We start from the raw sequence: 20,724 nt of genomic DNA on the forward strand, positions 1-20,724 counted from the left end.
GCCTGGTTACCAGGCTGCTCGGGTGCTACTGCTTTAGGTTCGCTACGTGAAGTTACTCTATGCGGCTCCGCGCTAGCAAAAGAGCGGCTATCAGCTGGTTTTTCAACAGCACGGAGCCGGGTCTCCAATTCTGACACCCTCGCCTCCAAAGCTACAAATAATCACATTAATTTAAAAAAATCAAGTTTCCTAAAGGTTATTGATTTTTACTGAGCAGATCATTCTTTAAAATGTAATTTCCTCGAACAACTTTTTATATAACTCAGATTTGCATTGTGAAACACATACCAAATGTTCTAAACTTTGGTTCTCCATGATGACCTTTGGTTCTCCAATTTAGATCTCCTGAGAAGCAGGATTCACTGAATCATTCTGATGATGGTTTTCAAATATTTTGTCTTTTCGTTTCTTTTGTGTACATAGTTCCTTGTAGCTTCTATTTATCTTATTTTTGCTTAGTAGTTTAGTTAAGTTTCACTAGCCTAGTAGACAGGATTTGTTGATTGAAATATAGTGTTCATTCAGATAAATAACATTCCATAGTGGAGTTCTCTGGATGTTCATTTATTTCTGTTAATAAATTCTTGAACTTGAAGAGAAATTCCTCTTATCCGGGTTGGATGTATGAATGGATGAATGGATGGATTGATGGATGGATGGATGGATGGATGGATGGATGGATGGATGGATGGATGGATGGATGGATGGATGTAGACAAGTTGTCACTCATTTATGCCATATGTGTGCATACTTTGCTGTTAGAAGAACTCCCATGCTCAACTACAACTGATGACATTTCAATAGTAATATAACTCCACAGCTTTCGGAGTTCCTTATGATTTCAGCTGTATGGATCTGTCCTTATTCGCACTGATTTTTCTCAGGCGTACTCGGCTCTTAAAGATAAACCTGCTGGAGGACAAGTTGCAGCTGTGCTTGTTTCTTTTTCCATCCTCTTTGGCATAATAAATCCGATTTTTTTATCAGCTGCTGATAAAAAGGACAGATTGGTAAAAAGATATTTTTTTTTAAAGAATACAGGTTTCTGGGAAGCTTGTTGCCAAGATAATGTATTATCACATATATTTAAAGTCGATGTACAGACAAATTGCTCTCTGTGGAAAATGCTACAGTTTGCAGTTTGTGTGAATTTACATGCATCAGAAACGCCCACATCAACGCTGTATGAATGTTATTGAGTAAAGCTTCTTTCCTGGCAAAATCTTGCCTTTTTATTCTTTCCACCTTTTGTGTCATTGTCTTTTACATTAAAATCATCACGCAAAGAGATGCATATATGTATACTCAATACAAAAACACCTTTACTGCAGCAAGTGTTTTCATTGAACAACGCAGGATATAGACAAATATCCACATATTTGTCTTTAAGATGAAATTCAGAGAGCTAAATACCTGTTGGAAAGTAAACAATAACACACAATGTAACATATGGACTTTGGACATTTTAAGTACCTAACCTGTAGAGGAGGTGTGCGGTGACATTTCATGAGGACATCTGATGCAGAGAAAGCTGTTGTATCCGAAAAAGATGGAACAGCAACAGTTGATCATTCCTAAAGAAACATGTGGCTCTCCTTCATCACAATATTAAAACAACATAACAGTAATAACAGTTCAATTCAATTTTATTTATAAAGTGCCAATTCATGAAACATGTCATCTCAACCATGCTAATTGTCTCCTTAGGAAGCTCCTTACAGATTTTTCAATTTACTGTATACTGTAATGGAGAAGCTCTCAACAAGTAAACCCTTCCTACAGAAACCATAACATTTATGGAGGAAAGTACCAGCCAGCTGCTCATGATTCAACCATCATTACCCTGTAGGAGCGCCTCTATAAATGTAGGAGCATACAGATGTGGATTTTAGCCTGTTTCACATTATTCAGGGGAGAAGCTTTAAGACCGTTGTTAATCTTTCCTGTAGCGACTATCAACCACCTTTTTGTCGCTTCTGGGTGCGGGGAATCTGGAATTTAACGCGCTTACAAAATGATGTCGAAACCAGGAGATAAGGTATGGGCGTTCCCATTTATTGAAGTCAGTTTGTATATGAACAAACAAGCTGAGTGGGATGGACAGGTAATTATGGAGAGTGTGGATATAACAGAATGTAACCAGTGGACGCAGGCTATTGTGTGCCAAAGAAAGCGGTAAAAACCGTATGACCTCCCGTCACCCAAATCCTTTCTGCCCTCTCACGTCGCACCTATAAAGCCTTCCCCTCCACACCGCCACCAGTGGTAGAGCAGAATATAGGTCAGTGTGTCAACCTAAACAAAACACCGCCACCCAAAACAAATAAACCAGAAACAAACCATACCTAAACACCAACAACTATAAATGGCTCCTACACACCGGCCCCAATTGTGTAGACAGCACAATTCAACAAACATCAAAACAGGAGCCCCAGAAATATGTAGGCCCAAGCATTTTCCTTTTTTTTTTTTTTTAAATACAGAGTCAAATGGCTTCTTGAAGAAGAAATATTTTGGAGATGGATCTTTCCAGTTGTCCTGTTTGTGTCTTCAACTGTACAGCACGCACAAGTCCATGTTTATCTGGGTAAGTATTTGTAACCCTTCCGAGGATCCAAGAACCACGAGGAGCAGAACGATCCACAACCACCACGATATCGTCAACAGCAAAACTTCTCCGAGGTCTGGACCATTTCTGTCTTTCCTGCAGCAAAGGTAAGTATTCCTTTGTCCATCTTTTCCAGAACAGGTCGGAGAGGTACTGCACTTGCCTCCAACGTTTCCTGAGGTAAACATCACTTTCTTGAAAAGCACCAGGAGCAACAGTAGGGTTTCCTTTGAGCAGCAGAATATGATTTGGAGTTAGAGCTTCCAAATCATTTACATCATCCGAAACCTTTGTAATGGGGCGATCATTAAGGATAGCTTCCACTTCACATAAAATGGTTTGAAAACTTTCGTCATCCAAGGTCTGCTGGTGAAGAACAGAAAGTAACACCCTTTTGACCATTCTGATGAGCCGTTCCCACACTCCTCCATGATGGGATGCAGCAGGTGTGTTAAGAATCCAGTCAATCTCTTTTAACAACAGGGCTTGGTGGATTTTTGTATGATCTATAGCTGCCAAAGCCTCCCTTAATTCACGCTCTGCACCAATAAAATTTGTGCCATTATCCGATCTCATTTGACGTACTGGACCTCTGCGACATACAAAACGCCTGATGGCATTGATGCAGGAGTCAGTTGTTAGCGAATGAGCCACCTCCAGATGTATGGCTCGGCTGGCCATGCATGTAAAGATAACACCGTATCTTTTAACCATAACGCGCCCTCTCTTGACCTCAATGGGCCCAAAATAGTCCACACCTACATTAGTAAATGGTGGGAATTCTGGGCAGACTCGTTCCTGTGGCATATCAGCCATTTTCTGCTCTGCTGGTTGTCCTCTGTGGCGTCTACATACAACACATTCGGTTAATATCTTTCTGCAAGCTGAGTTGGCGCAAGTAATCCAGTATCTTTCTCTGAGAGCTGACAGCATATGATTTCTACCTGCATGACCAAGCTGCTGGTGCAGGTCTCTCAGAATTAGTTTGGATACATGCTGGTCTTTAGAGAGGATCAAAGGATGTTTCTGTTCCTCAGGTAGGACTGAGCGACTAAGCCTACCCCCCACTCTCAATAAACCTTGATGTAGTACTGGATCGAGCCTGTAAATGTCACTTGTGTTCTTGACAACAGATGCTCCACGTTGCAGATCTTTAATTTCCTCTTTGAAGCTGGTATGCTGGCTGTAACAGACGATGGCAACCTCTGCCTTAGAGATGTCCTTTACTGTAAGAACTTGTTTACAAATGGCAGCTGTGTTTTTTCTCATCTCCTCTTCTATCCTCCTAGGAGCTATAGAAGCGTCAACAGAGGGACCCATTGCCATCAACTCTTTCCTCTTCGTACTCATGCTGAGCAGAATATCCTTTAATTTGAGCAACCAAGCAACTGAAATCTTAAGTTTGGCCCAGCTTGAAAAATAATGGACAAACTTAGTAGTAGCATCATGTGGCTGTATGTCAATGGCATTTATCAGAATATCCCTTTTTTACCTCTGGGTCCTCAGAACAAACAGGCTGGGGTTCAAAGGGCTCTGGCCACTCCTGCTCGGGCCTTCGGAGGAAATCCGGGCCATTTATCCACCTCTTGCATGACATAAAGCTGTCTGCAGAAAGACCTCTGGAGGCCTCATCTGCTGGATTGGACTTAGAGCTGATGTACCTCCACTGAAACACATTGGTAGCCTCTCTTATTGCAGCCACTCTATTTGCAACGAAGGTGTGAAATCGTTTGGTATCATTACTGATGTATCTCAACACAGTCTGACTGTCTGTCCAGAAGCATGAGCTATTCAGCTGGATACAGAGCTCCCTTTTCAACATTCTGTCCACCTTGACGGCCAAAACGGCGGCAGTTAGTTCAAGGCGGGGAATTGTTGTCTGCTTTAATGGAGCTACTCTAGCCTTTCCAAGCATGAATGCCAAATGCACATTTCCTCCTTCATCTTGTACCCTCAAATAAGACACTGTCCCATATCCATGGTCACTACCATCTGCAAAATGATGCAACTGGACTAGTAGACGTCCTTTAAAACTATTTGGCTTGATGCAACGCCTCACTTTAAACCCTGCTATTTTCTCCAGGTCCTGATACCATGATGACCAAAACCGTGACATAGACTGGGGAATAGGGTCATCCCAAGACAGATTTTGTCTGCATGCTTCCTGTAACAACAACTTAGGTAGCAAAGTGTAAGGTGCCAAGAAGCCAAGAGGGTCATAGATTGAACTGACCATTGAGAGAATGCCACGACTAGTGTGAGGCCTTTTTTCCACAGCAAGTTCAAAGCTAAATGTATCACTCTCTGCACTCCAGCTGAGGCCCAGTGCTTTCTCCAAAGGCAGTCTGTCTCGTTCCAGGTGAAGTTGTCTTGTTGGTTTGGAGCGCTTTTCCTCCGGAATGGTTGACAACACTACTCGGCTGTTGCTTGTCCATTTCAACAGCTGAAATCCTCCCTTTGAGCACAAATCAGTGAGGTGCACCACCAACTGTACTGCCTCTTGCTCTGTGGCCACAGACTTCAAACAGTCGTCAACATAAAAAATTTTGTAAACGGTGTCAGTCACATGCTTGTTGTAGCTGTTGATATTATCTGCTGCTGTCTTTCTTAGAGCATAATTGGCACAGCTTGGTGATGAGACAGCTCCAAAGATATGCACTTTCATCCTGTATTCGATTGGTTTGATTGATGTATCTCCTAATGGCCACCACAAGAAGCGGAGAAAATCCACATGTTTCTCTGACACCTTCACCTGATGAAACATAGCCTGGATGTCTGTCATCAATGCGATGTTCTCCTCTCGGAATCGGGTGAGCACACCAAACAGGGAATTGGTGAAATCCGGCCCCTGTAGCAGCTGGCTATTCAACGAGGTGCCTTTATAGCTTGCTCCACAATCAAACACCACTCGCAACGTCCTCTTCTTTGGGTGGTAAACTCCGTGATGGGGCAGATACCACACACCTCCATCCTTAGGTTCCAGCTGGTCATGAGGAACAACCTCAGCATAGCCTTTGTCAATTAGGTTGGTAACAAATGCTGTATATTCTTCCTTATAGGCCTTGTTCCTGTCAAATTTTCTTTTGAGACTTTGAATGCGTTGCTCCACAATACATCGGTTATTGGGCATGACTGTGTCATCCTTATTAAAGGGCAAATCCAAGCAGTAATGTCCATCTTGGATACAAGCTGATTGCTCCAATATTTCCATGAACTTCTTGTCCTCAATCGACAGTTCATGCTCCTCTTGCAGTGTCCTCTCACTGAACTCCATATTGTATTGAGACACCAACAGCTCCTCCAATTTGACAATGGAAATCCGATTAGTGTAAACAGTAGGACAGCCTTTCTGACAACCATTTCCACTCCTTAAAGGTCCGTTTATGACCCAACCTAATAGGGTTCTCACGGCGTAGGGTCCATCACCTTTGCTGTTTATAATCTCCCATGGCTCCAGGAGCTTTGGCACGTTTGTCCCAATCAACAGGCCAACATCAGCATCCAATTCTGTGATCTTAATATTTTTTAAATATTCCCATTTCTCAACATCTTGCTGACGGGGAATGTTGGTCTTTGAAACAGGAATGGTTTCTTGGGTGTAGACCTCTGGAAGCTCTATGAAGTTGTTTTCTTCCAGTTCAGAAATCTCCAGTCCAGAAACACAGTGGCTAGGCACCAATTTTTCTTGACCCATAGTGCACAGCAGAATGTTAGTCCTTTTACTCTGTAGGTTTAGATGGTTCATGAGCCCACTGGTGACGAAAGTGGCTGTACTCCCAGGATCTAAGAAGGCATAAGTCTGCAGCACCGTATCTCCTCTCTTAGACCTAACCTTAACTGGAACAATAGACAAAGTACAGTCATGGTTCCCGGCCCCAGTACAAGCACCAACCTGGTGAGACACAAACGCACTACTTACTGATGGTTCTTCATTGTCTAAATGCAGAATAGTGGGGTGTTTTAGATAGCATTTGTCGCAGGTGAGCCAACTCTTACACTCCTTACTGATGTGGCCAACTTTCAAGCATCCAAAACATACTCCTTTCCCTCTCAGGAATTCAATTTTCTCCTTATGAGAAATTCTTTGCAGTTCTTGACACTTTGATATTAGATGAGGCTGTTCGCAGTAAAGACAGGAGAATGAAGGAGGATTGTTTGGGAACAATTGGCTGCTTGTAAAATGTTGGTGCAGAGGCACTATCCGGTGCTGAAAGTGAGGTTACAAAGCTGCTGCCTTTGATGTTGGCCTTTAGTAAGGATTTAGTCTTAAATGGTCCTCCCATCACAGGGCTTGGCTTGGTGTCAGAGATGTCTCCAAACAGTGGATGGGACAGGATCTTTACTTGTTGTTCGAGAAAGTTGACCAAATCATTAAATGTGGCTCGGAAGCCTTGCCGCTCTTGTAGTTTACAAGCTGTTATTCTCCATCTTTCACGGAGCTTATAGGGTAACTTCATGATTACTTGTCTCATATGAGATAGAACGTTCAACTCCTCCATGTACTGTATTTCTAACATGGCATTACAGCAGCCACGTAAGAACAAGGCGAATTCCTGCAATGCTTCAACATCCTCAGATTTTATGACTGGCCAGGCAAACACCTTCTCCATGTACGCAGAAGCAATGTGATGTTCGTTTCCAAAATGCTCCATTATAAGTTCCTTTGCTCGCTGGTAGCCCTGCTGTGATGACATGTGCATGCAGCTCCTGACCAGCTCCCTTGGCTGCCCTCTGTTATATTGCTCTAAAACGTACAGACAATCCTGATAGTTGTTTGTCCTTTCTTCCACACAATGTTCAAAAGCTCTTAGGAAAGACGTGCACTCCAAAGGATTGCCATCGAAAACTGGGATCTCACGCTGAGGAAGAGTAGCTGATAACTGTTGCTGAACAAGCATTGATGTGATTTCATTCTGTTTTTGCATAATGGTACAGATTACATTATCATTTGGAATTGATGGATTATTTAATTGTTGTTGCATTTGTGCCTTGTGTGTTACTTGTAATTGTAGATCTGATGGTTGAAAGGGACAAGTGTTTAGTTTGGGGTTGACGTTTACAGAAGGTAATCCATCCAACTTTGAATCTGGTCTAACATCGCCATACAGTGGTTGTTTCGGGTAGTGCGGCTGATCTTCTGACTTTGTACTGCTATAAACTTTTTTCCTCACAGCTGGCGCAGAGGGAGCAGTTGCTGTAAAACCCAGCGGAGTGTATGTGGCAGTATTGGGCACAAATTCTGTCGCCTGTGGGTTGAATTCAGCGCGTCTTTGCTCTTTAAGTCCCTTACTGACATAAGAGTTCATCCCATCGGACATCGATTTAGATTTTCCTCCAACGCTACTGCTTTCCAACACAGAAAGGCGTGCTGCTGCAGCAGCTAATTGCGCATCCAGTTCCACTTGTTCCTTTTGCTTTCTTATCTTGTCAGCTTCCAGTCTGTGTCTCTGCTCTAATTCCTCCAATTCGTGTTTCCTTTTCAAAGCCTCTGCCTTTGCCAGTAAAGCTGCTTGATCAGCCAGGGCTCGTTTACGAGCAGAGGATGTGCTGGACGCACGACTGCGCTTAGAACGCTTACTTGAAACGTTGGAAGTACTATCCTCAGGGTTTACGTTATCTTCGACCACACCACAACAGTTCTCCACTTGAATGTTAGCAGCATCAAGTTCATTACACACCTTCTCATTTTCTTTCAACCAGGTGTTCACTTTATTCACAAACTCATTATTTGCGTCTTCTTTCTCCTGAAACCAGGCATTTTGTCTTTGTTGCTCGTCCTCGGGTAAATTAAAATCATTTAACAAGGTATCGTGGAGAGATGATGCCTTTTCACACAGCGTATGGAACTTTTGTATATATTGTTTAACCTCAGAAACATTTTTATTTGACAACCACAGCGCTGTTATTTTCGACTTTATTTTGCTTGCATTTTTAAACACTTCACCTCTTTCCTTTTGCACCTTTTCCAAAGCAAATACGGTGCCCTTTAGCGAAAGTTTCCTTTGTCTTTTTTCAGCTTGTGTGCCCATAGGCTCAGTTTCAACATAATTATCACTCATTTTCCACTGTGGCTTAATAAAGACAGTAACGTGCTGCGTTGCTGCTTCTTTACGTTGCCAGAAACGCTCCAAACTGCAGAACACCAGCGCATTCACATAAGCGGCTGTTGGATATTCACACTTTGAAACATGAATGAATGAAAGCCATCACATAGTCCTTAGCTGTAACGAGCAGGCTAGCATCAACTCCAGAAGACGGCCCAACGCCGTTGCGCATCAAAATCCAATCCAACACGCCCTGCTTTATATTTAATAAGGATGACTGCACTCACCAGAGACGTCTTGATGGTAGTCGTGCCTCATACCTTATTTGATTGATCTTACTTAAGATGACAGCGTTGGATGGCTGGATAGCTCCTTCCTTTGTTATGCAGGTGAGCTAGGACGGTGCGACATGACGTGCGCCCAACTTCTCCAGGTGAGTTGTCCTCTTCATCCAAAAAGGTCGCGGTTTTTACTTTGTGTAGCGACTATCAACCACCTTTTTGTCGCTTCTGGGTGCGGGGAATCTGGAATTTAACGCGCTTACAAAATGATGTTGAAACCAGGAGATAAGGTATGGGCGTTCCCATTTATTGAAGTCAGTTTGTATATGAACAAACAAGCTGAGTGGCGGTCTTTACAAGTGAGATGGACAGGTAATTATGGAGAGTGTGGATATAACAGAATGTAACCAGTGGACGCAGGCTATTGTGTGCCAAAGAAAGCGGTAAAAACCGTATGACCTCCCGTCACCTAAATCCTTTCTGCCCTCTCACGTCGCACCTATAAAGCCTTCCCCTCCACACCGCCACCAGTGGTAGAGCAGAATATAGGTCAGTGTGTCAACCTAAACAAAACACCGCCACCCAAAACAAATAAACCAGAAACAAACCATACCTAAACACCAACAACTATAAATGGCTCCTACATTTCCTGCAGCGGACTCCTCAGCGAAATCCTCTCAAGGTCAAGCTGTGAAATGTGCCAAAGCAATCGCTAATATAAACAAAAAGAAATGAAAAAGATCCATGGTATACTTTACAGACATCAGTTAGCTTAATAATTGTTAAAGTGCATGACAGTGCAGCGAAAATATGAATTAAACGTGGATTGTCTGGAAGGGTTGCAAGGAGAAATCATCTTCAGAAGAACATGTGAGCACAACTCAGGTTTGCCAAGCTGCACCAAAATGAGCCACATTCACAACTCTTTGTATAAAAAAAACAAACAGAGCATATCAGCATAAGTACCTCATACTTTCTAACACGCACGGTAGTGGAGAGTTAATCATTAGGGCTTGTTTTGCCACCACAGTTCCTGGGTACATAGCAGCCATTAACTCTGCCATGAACTTGACTCCATGACCAAAACATTGTCTGACAGCTGAAGTGGGCCATTCAATATAACATTTTCCCAACACAACATCATATCTACAAAGGAACTGTAGAAAGAGAATAACTATCAAGCTGCTGCAATGGCTCAAAGACCAGGCCTGAAGCTGATTCCAATGCTGCGGTGGCACCTCAGACGAGCAGCACATGATGAGTAAAGACCAGATATTTTTCATTATGCCCTGATGACCTGAAGACTTAAAACAAGGAGGAATTTCAATTCGCCGTGTGCTTCTGCTGTGTGTGTGTTAACTGGAAGGTTTACGTTTCTCTTCCTCCATGTTTGCCACTTGATCTGCACCTTTCACATTTTCCTCTGTTTCTTCCTCGGGGTCAGAACCGTCACTTCTCATCTATGACAGACGGGCCAGGAGACAGGGGCGGGGTTAGGGGGAAACAAACAGGAGGTTTATTAGCTGGCAGCTCAGAAGAACTAAGGAAATGCTCTTTCTATAAAAGAAAGTAGTAGAGTCTTCACATACAGCTTTATTTCAAAGAAAAAAGAATGCACTCACTATGGGTTCATCATCATCATCATCATCATGCACCTTCCTGTTAGAGCGGTCTTCATAGATCCAGTGACGGGAACTGGGTGAGAAGAGGGAGGAGAGGGAATGGTCTGGACTGCTTGCAGACACACCGAACGATGAGCTGAACGATCTGTGCTCTCTTGAGAGAGAGTCTGGTAAACGACATGAAATAGAGAAACCCTCAGTTTACACAGAAAGATATGGCATAACCGGACAGTTAAGCGGAAAAAAAATTGGTATTTACCTTTCTTAAACTGATAGCCAAGGCGGCGTAGCGTGTTACCAACGGTGTGTTTGGTGACTGTGGTCCCAACAGCCATCAGATCATTAACAAGCTCCTCCCGCGTAGTTGAGGGCTGATCCATCACCTTTCTTATGATCATCCTCATCCCCTCAGGCAAGATTTTGCATGGAGCTCCGGACCGAGGGCGATTGATGGTCACTTTATATTTCTTCCATTTTCGAATAATCGCACCGACAGTGGGCACCTTCACATCAAGCTTCTTGCTGATGGTCCTGTAGCCCATTCCAGCTTTGTGCAGATTCACTATCTGGTCCCGGATGTCTCCTGACAGCTCTTTGGTCTTGCCTATTCTGTGGGAGAGGTTGGAATGGGAGAAATAGCCACAGTGAACATTTGTGCTTTTCACATATAACAAGTTCCTATTGGGAGCATCGGTAATTGACTGGCATCAGTGAGTGTGTGTGTCGGTGTGTGAGAGTCAATGAATTTTTAAAATAAGCATTGATTTTCTTTTCTTTTTTTGTTTACACACTGTTGAAACTGGAGCCCCTTTCAGATCTACAGGTGTTTGTTACACCTTGCAATCAACTGAATGGTCCTGATAGGGGTTTGAAGTCCCTCCACAAATATTATGCCCCTGATGCACCTCCGGAGGCATTCACAAACCAGTAACCAGTGCAAACCGTGAAGCGTAATATGGGATTACAGAACGAGTGAAATGTGATGATGAGTTCCTGTGCCAAGATAGCTGCAAAAGCTGCATTATTAAGAGCAAAGGCAATGCATGATCCTGCAAAGTCCCTCTGATCTGAGAAAAAGGGTTGCACGGATACCTGCAAACAAACATATTTCTTGTCTCCATGAGCAGTTAGCTCGATCTGTGTTTTGTCAGGCCATAAACTGTTTCTCCAGAAGGAAGCTGGCTCATTTGTGCTTCAAAGCTCAGTTGAGTTTCTTCTTTGTTGACACCCTTTCAGTTCATAGTAAAACTAGTTTCATTGTGGATGGCTTGAGCCATAGTGGTTCCTGGGTTTTTCTGAACCTCCTAACCAATTTCCTTTCGTCTGAGGCTGAGAGTTCGGGGGGAAGATGGTTGAAACTGGAAGTGGATGTTAAACCAGGACAATCATCCCAAACAAACATCAAAGTTTTGTTTGGAATTGACACACCGTGTTACACAAAAATATTCATACTCTGCCAGAAAGACAGCTCTGTGCCAGTAAGCCAACCAATTTAAATCAACCCCAACAATTCGGTCAAGAAGAGTGGCTAAATACTGAGCTCGACCTATGTCAGAAGCTTGCTGATGTTTCTTTTTAGTCCAATTGATTATTGCAACAATTCACATATCTGCCAAAAAAGCTGATCAGACAGCTGCAGCTGATCCAGAACACTGCTGCCCGGGTCCTCACTAAGACTAAGAAAGTAGAGCACATCACCCCAGTTCTAAAGTCCTTACACTGGCTCCCTGTATCTCAGAGAATAGACTTTAAAATACTTTTGTTAGTCTATAAATCCCTGAATGGCTTAGCACCTAAATACATCACAGACTTGTTATCAGTGTATCAACCCTCCAGACCAGTCAGGTCTCCTGGCTCCAGCCTATTCTGCATACCTAGAACCAGAACAAACACAGAAAAGCAGCATTTAGTTCCTATGCTCCACTTATCTAGGACAGACTCCCAGAAGACTGTAAAAGTGCGGAAAGCCTGAGTTCCTTTAAATCAATGTTAAAAACACATTTGTTTAGAGTTGCCTTTGAGTGTTGTTAATGTTGTCCAACCTGTCTTATACTGCATCAGACCTGCTGCTACTGTTCCAATGCGATGTGCTAGCCTCTAATATTCTAATATTTCCCTCTGTCTCTGTAATGCTTTGCTTTCCTCTGTTTTTTTCATGTACAGCACTTTGAATTGTCTTGTTACTGAAAAGTGCTTTATAAATAAACTTGCCTTGCCTTTCAAAAAGCATGTGATAGAGGTGCCACTTACTAAGAGACATCCATCCAAATATTAGCGCGGGTGCATGTATATGTTTAAGCCTGTGTGTATAGCTTTGACAATGTGTGGAGAATCCACAATTAATTTAAAATGTGTGAAACTGGTAAATAAAGGTAAGATTCTGCAATGGTAACCCACAGGCAAAGCACACGGAAGCATGTTCCTGTCCACAGTGCCTTTTTTTTTTTAAACCCAGTTTGACTTTATGGCTTTTGGGGCATGTGTATGTTTGATCAGACATTGTCTTCATTAAAATGCAATTTTTTTGAGAAGTTACAATGAGGTTAACATGAATGTTACCAAGACATTGCTGTGGGAAAAAAATAAATAAGAAGGGTTCCGTTTCAGGACGAGTTACAAGCATCACGTTAAATGCAAAATGTAAAAAAAAAAAACAAAAAAAAAAAAAAAAAAAACAGTTTTTATATTGTCTATAGGCTATGCTGTTGTCAAAGCCAGACAAACTTATTTCAAGAAAGCAAAACCCAGACCAAAAAACAAATGTTATAATACTAGTAATGCATCCAGATTAGTGACATGTTATGTAATAGACATGTTGGTTCTGTTGAATGACTTCTCACCTTTCCTTGGGTTTCTCATCTCGCTGATTATTTGAAGGATCCTGAAGAGATTAGACAGTAAGGTCACCTGAAATTGTATATTCTGTTCTGCTTGCTTGTGGCAAATGTTTATTTAAGACTACTTTTTACAGAAAATAAAGTTTTTCCCCCAAGAAGAAACATTCTCAAACAAAATAATTCTACTTGGGAATCTAAGAAATCCCCGAGCATCCCTAGCATCCAGGATAGAATGGACACAAGGGACTGAATGGGAATTTGGTCAACTATGCTTTTTACCATTGCGATTATCATCAAACAAATATATTTAATGTATTTTAGTAAAATTAACACCCGCTGTTATTACCGCTCCAGTTCAGCCTCACCCCGAGATGCCCTTCCTGTTGCTCTGCCGTGCTCTGCTTCCTAAACGCCTCTAATTTCAATTTGTCCGCCATTGTTGTTTACACAAATGTAAACCTATAAATTAAACATGACGGAGGGCATCGTACCATAGTAGCACACGTTCCTCTCAAGACAGAAGCAACAACTGAACCACCGCAGGGGAAAGTAATCAACAACAACAACAAAAAAGGAGAAAGATCCAGGGCTCAGGCGAAAGCAATGGAACACAGAGAGAAGATCAGAACGCAAAACAACTAGTAATTTCAAAACAAAACTCAATATCGACTCTAAAAAATATATTGTTCTTTGCTTGATCTTAAAAGAAGACAAATATAAAATGATGTCTATTTGGAGGCTTCTCAATAGGGGGCGCTGGGTCACCACACTTATCAAAATTGCAGGAAAGTGTAATTGCATACAGTGAGCGCTATTGGGGCGCAGATTTATTTATTTATTTATTTATTTATTTATTTATTTATTTATTTATTTTTACCCCTGCCGCCCCCTATGTGTCATTAAAAAAAGTGCCGATCTGCTCCGTTATTGCCCACAAGTCACAGCTCTGTCCACCCATAGCCATTTAACACTTCTTCTGTCATTTTTCACCCAATCAGATTAATTTATAAATCCTCTCAGAGTCACAACACTGGCAGCTTAGATGTGTTTATGTCAAACAGATGCACACAGATGCAAACGGTTGAGTCAGACATAAAAAAAAAAGATAGGAGAAAATGGCAACAGTGAATGAGTTAGTTGTTTATTTTAGAACGAAAGACCAGACTTAGAAAAGAATCCAGCAGCAGGCAAGAGTTTAGGGATGACACATACTTGAATAAGTGTGCACATGCTTAAACCTTTCTAAAAGCATCTTCTGATACAATCAGCAGTCAGGTATTTTTTGACACAAGTCCATCAGCACCTTAACATCTTAACTTGGGAATGTTTGGTAATGTAATTTCCTTTCCTTTCCCAGAATAGACCTTACGAGGGAGGCTTTAGAGTGTGATTCCTCTGCAGTTGGAACACACCCTTTTTAAATAGGGGGACCACCACCCCAGTCTGCCAATCCAGGGGAACTACCCCCGATGTTCACGCAATGTTGCAGAGCCGCGTTAACCAACACAGCCCCACAACATCCAGAGCCTTAAGGCACTCAGGGCGAATCTCATCCACCCCCGGGGCCTTGCCACCGAGGAGCTTTTTAACAACCTCAGTGACCTCAGCACCAGCGGTGGGAGAACCCGACCCAGAGTCCTCAGGCTCTGCTTCCGCAATGGAAGATGTGTTGGTGGGATTAAGAAGGTCTTTGAAGTATTCCGCCCACCGAAACACAACGTCCCAAGTCGAGGTCAGCAGCACACCACCCACACTGTAAACAGTGTTGGTACTGCACTGCTTCCTCCACCTGAGACGCCGGATAGTGGACCAGAATCGCTTAAAAGCTGTTCGGAAGTCCTTCTCCATGGCCTCTCTAAACTCTTCCAACGCCCGAGTTTTTGCCTCGGCGACCAGCTGAGCCGCCTGCCGCTTCGACTGCCGGTACACATCAGCTGCTTCCAGAGTCCCACAGGCCAATAAAGCCCGTTAGGACTCCTTCTTCAGCTTGACGGCTTCCCTCACCGCTGGTATCCACCAGCGTGTTCGAGGGTTGCCGCCACGACATGCACCGACAACCTTGCGGCCACAGCTCCGACTAGCCGCCTCAACAATAGAGGCGCGGAACATGGTCCATTCAGACTCAATGTCCCCCGCCTCCCTCGGGACGTGTTTAAAGTTCTCCCGGAGGTGGGAGTTAAAGCTCCGTCTCACGGGGGACTCTGCCAGATGTTCCCAGCAAACCCTCACAGTGCGTTTGGGCCTGCCAGGTCTGACCGGCTTCCTCCCCCACCATCGGAGCCAGCTCACCACCAGGGGGTGGCCGGTGGAGAGCTCCGCACCTCTCTTCACCCGAGTGTCCAAGACATGCGGCCGCAGATCAGATGAAACAACAACAAAGTCGATCATTGAACTACGGCCTAGGGTGTCCTGGTGGCAAGAGCATGGACACCCTTATGCTTGAACAAGGTTTTCGTTATGGACAATCCATGACGAGCACAGAAGTCAAACAACAGAACACCACTCGAGTTCAGATCAGGTGGGCCATTCCTTCCAACTACGCCTCTCCAGGTCCCACTTTCATTACCCACGTGAGCGTTGAAGTCCCCCAGCAAAACGAGGGAGTCCCCAGGAGGGGTACTCTTCAGAACCCCCTCCAAGGACTCCAAAAAGGGTGGGTAATCCGAGCTGCTGCTTTTTTTACTGTGGAAAATGTCGGAGCACCCAAAGAGAAACCCATACATTAAATTTTAAGTCTTACAGCTGATCAAAAAAAATTGACATTAGGAAAAGCTGGAGCACCCAGAGAGAACCTGTTTTTTTCATCTGATTACATTTTTTTTTTTTGCAGTTTGAGGGGGAATGAGAGGAAATATGTTTTTTTCTTTACTGTGGAAAATGTTGAAGCAACCAAAGAGAAACCCATACATTAAAAACTACCATCTGTTGATGGTAGCTTTTTAAAATGTCTCACATTGATAAAAATAAATACATTTGTGTGCCTTTTAAGCCAATCGTAAAAATTGGCCCTAAAAAACCAAAATACTTTTAAGTCTTACAGCTGATTAAAAAAAATTTACATTAGGAAAAGCTGGAGCACCCAGAGAGAACCTGTTTTTTTCATCTGATTAAATTTTTTTTTTTTTTTTTTTTTTTTGCAGTTTGAGGGGGAATGAGAGGAAATATGTTTTTCTTTTGGCCTAAAAAAACAAATTACATTTAAGTCTTACAGCTGATTAAAAAAAAATTATATTAGGAAAAGCTGGAGCACCCAGAGAGAAACCCATACATTAAATTTTAAGTCTTACAGCTGATTAAAAAAAAATTACATTAGGAAAAGTTGGGGCACCCAGAGAGAACCTGTTTTTTTTCATCTGATTACATTTTTTTTTTTTTGCAGTTTGAGGGAGAATGAGAGGAAATATGTTTTTTTTTTACAGTGGAAAATGTTGGAGCACCCAAAGAGAAACCCATACATTAAAGTGTCTCACATTGATAAGAAATTTTTCATGTGCCTTTTAAGCCAATCGTAAAAATTGGCCTAAAAAAACCAATTACTTTTAAGTCTTACAGCAGATTAAAACAAAATCTACATTAGGAAAAGCTGGAGCACCCAGAGAGAACCTATTTTTTTCATTTTATTAAAAAAAATTTTTGCAGTTTGAGGGGGAATTAGAGGAAATTATGTTTTTTCTTTACTTTGGAAAATGTCGGAGCACCCAAAGAGAAACCCATACATTAAAGGCTACCATCTGTTGATGGTAGCTTTTTAAAATGTCTCACATTGATAAAAATAAATACATTTGTGTGCCTTTTAAGCCAATCGTAAAAATTGGCCCTAAAAAAACCAAAATACTTTTAAGTCTTACAGCTGATTAAAAAAAATTTACATTAGGAAAAGCTGGAGCACCCAGAGAGAACCTGTTTTTTTCATCTGATTAAATTTTTTTTTTTTTTTTTTTTTTTGCAGTTTGAGGGGGAATGAGAGGAAATATGTTTTTCTTTTGGCCTAAAAAAACAAATTACATTTAAGTCTTACAGCTGATTAAAAAAAAATTATATTAGGAAAAGCTGGAGCACCCAGAGAGAAACCCATACATTAAATTTTAAGTCTTACAGCTGATTAAAAAAAATTACATTAGGAAAAGTTGGGGCACCCAGAGAGAACCTGTTTTTTTTCATCTGATTACATTTTTTTTTTTTTGCAGTTTGAGGGAGAATGAGAGGAAATATGTTTTTTTTTTACAGTGGAAAATGTTGGAGCACCCAAAGAGAAACCCATACATTAAAGTGTCTCACATTGATAAGAAATGTTTCATGTGCCTTTTAAGCCAATCGTAAAAATTGGCCTAAAAAAAACCAATTACTTTTAAGTCTTACAGCAGATTAAAACAAAATCTACATTAGGAAAAGCTGGAGCACCCAGAGAGAACCTATTTTTTTCATTTTATTAAAAAAAATTTTTGCAGTTTGAGGGGGAATTAGAGGAAATTATGTTTTTTCTTTACTTTGGAAAATGTCGGAGCACCCAAAGAGAAACCCATACATTAAAGGCTACCATCTGTTGATGGTAGCTTTTTAAAATGTCTCACATTGATAAGAAATTTTTCGTGTGCCTTTTAAGCCAATCGTAAAAATTGGCCTGAAAAAAACAAATTACTTTTAAGTCTTACAGCAGATTAAAAAAAAATCTACATTAGGAAAAGCTGGAGCACCCAGAGAGAACCTGTTTTTTTCATCATATTAAAATTTATTTTTTTTCAGTTTGAGGGGAAATGAGAGGAAATAAGTTTTTGCACAGTTGCAAAAGCTGAAGCACCCAGAGAGAACCTGTTTTGCCCCTAAAAACAGATTACTTTTTAGAACTGCCTGGAAACGTAAAGTTCACAATCTTGATTGTTTCCTTGATAAGAGGAAGGGGCTGGTGTCCGGATTTGAAAGGTCCATTTCTTCCTTGGATTTGCCCCGGTTTAATGCTGGGAAGTTTTGGGGAGCTCGTTTGGGCATCCTTATCTAAAATGAATGGAAAATGTGGGTGTTTGGACTGGACGATAAAATTTTGAAGTTCATGCTGTTTAAGGACTTTGAAAGAGGGAGAGGTTTTTTGGGCATTTTTCTCCAAAATCAATTGCTGACGGTTGTTTCTGGGATTGATCTTTGTATCTCTAACATTCAGAGGTTGGGCTAAGCAGCTTGTAGGGCTAGAGTGTCTCAGTCGGGCAGTTCTGTGTGAAATCAATCGACGAGAGGAGTTTTTGGGATTCGCAGTTTCTGGAGGTCTGGGCTGCCTTACTTTGACTTTTGCATCTGAAATAAATGTCTCACGATCATCTGAAGTGACACTGATTTTCCGAGGTTCTTCAGCCTGATAAGACAGCAACTCATCATCCAGCTGCTTTTGGTTGTCAGGCAAAAACTTCATGTCAGGATATTTGTCAGCATCCTCAATCTCTTTGACTTCCTTAATCTCTTTCGTTCTGAGCTGAAAATGACTGAATATTCTTTCTGTTTCTTCGTGCAGTTCTTTGGTGATTTTACTCTTCATAGACTCTAAGGATTTCTTCTCTCTTAGAAATGCTGCATCAAGATTCTGTCTTTTTATGTCAGCAAGTTGATCAGACACCAGCTTTGACTGGCTTTTTCTAAAAGCGTACAGTTCAGAATCTGTGTAAGTTGTTGATGGCTTGATCAAATATTCCTCTTTGTTGTCTAGATAATCAGTTTTCTCCTGTTGCCTCTTGGCCTGAAGCAATGCTATCTCCTCTAACCTTTCTTTCATTAAAGCCTGTTTGTTTATCACATCTCTCCGGTGGCGTTCTCTTATTTCTTGTTTTTCCGATTCCTTGAAACCATCCCTTCTCTTTGATGCCTCCATATCTTCTTTTTTCTGCCGCTCTTGCTCAAATTTCTTCTGCGTTGACTGTTCAACATAGCGATCAGCATAAATCTTGTTTATAAATCTCTGTCGAGTCGCCTTTGTTTTTTCTAACTGCATCTTTTGACGCTCAATATCAATCATCTGTTGCTGAAGTTCGTGCTCTTTCTCTCTTTCATATCTGTGCATCGCTGTTTTCTGTGCAACTTCGTTGTCATAATCCTCTTTGCTGTACACCTTGTCCACTCGAATTTTGTTCATAGTTGTAAAATATCTGTCAGATCTTCTTGGTTCCATGGTGATCGAAATACAAGACTTTCTTCCAATCTTTCTTCCGATCTTGATGGTTGCAAGCTCTTCCGAAGCGCTCTGTTGCTGTCTTTCTTCGACAATGAGATTTAGAACTTTAAAACCAAGCTTATGCAGTGGCATTCACTGTGACATCATAACTGATGTAATTTCTAGAATGTTAATGACGTCACACCTTTGACGCATTGCTAATGACCAAATATGGGTCCAGCTCACCATCGAACGAGTTTCGGACGTCACGTGACCAGGGTTGTTTACACTGCCATATTGTCAGGAAACGGAAGAGCGTGTAATCCGAGATAAACCATTTATTACATGCGTCTTGTTTTTGTTTTTTTAGTGGGTGCGCGGAGCGCGTTTGGTAGAAAGAGGAAGAAATCATAGGCATAGTATAAAGAGTGGACCCCGCATCGACCGCTTTCGCCTATGGGCGCTGACGAGATTTGGGGGCGCCATCTTGGGTCGGTTGACAGCTCTGCTCAGTGTAATGTGTTGACCAGGCGCAAAATCAATTTTAATCAACTATAAGTCGCTGAATATTTAACTAATTTCCACGTTTTTTTTTTTTTTTTTTTTTGTTTTTGCTGAAAACTTTAAAACTATATCTATTATAACAAACGGTTCAGTGCATTTAAATATCCTTAGTGGGGTTAAAAGTAATAGAATATTCTGATAGGATTTATGTTGCAAAACACTGCCACTTATACATTTTTATATATTTTTTATTACTACATACACGAACACCTTTATACACACACACACACACACACACACACACACACACACACACACACACGTGTATATGTATATTCACACTCACATATATTGCTAAGAGGGGAAAATCTGTTAGAAACGCAGGCTGGGATCTAGCATTATTATTATTTCAAATATATTTTCTCATTTAATTTGACAACTTGGACTGTTTTGTGCAGATCCATCACATAAAATTAGATTATTTATTTTTTTAAATCACTGGTTGGAATGTAACATCTAACAAAAGTTTCCTTCGCTTGACAAATCTTCACCTGTTCTATAGTTTTGATGATTTTTCTTGTATCATACTTTTTTTTCTGCCTGCCTTCAATTAGAAGCCTGCTCCTTCTTACAATAAAAAACACACCAACGTGAGAGAGCATAGAATATATTCTTCCCAGTTAAATATAAAAGTT

At 41.5% G+C, this 20,724-nt stretch overlaps 2 protein-coding genes across 2 annotated transcripts in view; both read right to left on the minus strand.

The window, feature by feature from the left end:
* LOC118562846 overlaps positions 1–13,829 on the minus strand; it is a 38,850-nt gene extending 25,021 nt beyond the window's left edge. The window contains exons 1-6 of the mRNA XM_036135730.1: positions 13,758–13,829; positions 13,396–13,436; positions 10,815–11,164; positions 10,556–10,722; positions 10,306–10,393; positions 1,479–1,574 (exon numbers count right to left, since the gene is read on the minus strand). Coding sequence (XP_035991623.1) covers positions 1,479–1,574; positions 10,306–10,393; positions 10,556–10,722; positions 10,815–11,164; positions 13,396–13,436; positions 13,758–13,829 — 814 coding nt within the window. The remainder of the gene's footprint in view (positions 1–1,478; positions 1,575–10,305; positions 10,394–10,555; positions 10,723–10,814; positions 11,165–13,395; positions 13,437–13,757) is intronic.
* A 3,854-nt stretch (positions 13,830–17,683) lies between these two features.
* On the minus strand, positions 17,684–19,652 carry LOC118562984 (GRB10-interacting GYF protein 2-like). Its single transcript, XM_036136435.1, has 2 exons — positions 18,098–19,652; positions 17,684–17,804 (listed from the first exon to the last, which is right to left on the minus strand). The coding sequence occupies exon 1, from the start codon at positions 19,541–19,543 to the stop codon at positions 18,224–18,226; it is 1,320 nt and encodes a 439-aa protein (XP_035992328.1). The 5' UTR covers positions 19,544–19,652; the 3' UTR covers positions 17,684–17,804; positions 18,098–18,223.
* Positions 19,653–20,724: the final 1,072 nt, after the last annotated feature.

The sequence above is a fragment of the Fundulus heteroclitus genome, chromosome 4, assembly GCF_011125445.2.
Source record: "Fundulus heteroclitus isolate FHET01 chromosome 4, MU-UCD_Fhet_4.1, whole genome shotgun sequence".
Taxonomy (NCBI): Eukaryota; Metazoa; Chordata; class Actinopteri; order Cyprinodontiformes; family Fundulidae; genus Fundulus; species Fundulus heteroclitus.

Excerpts from the sequence above, each read along its gene's own strand:
- LOC118562984 (XM_036136435.1), bottom strand. The coding sequence starts at position 19,543 with ATGGAACCAAGAAGATCTGACAGATATTTTACAACTATGAACAAAATT.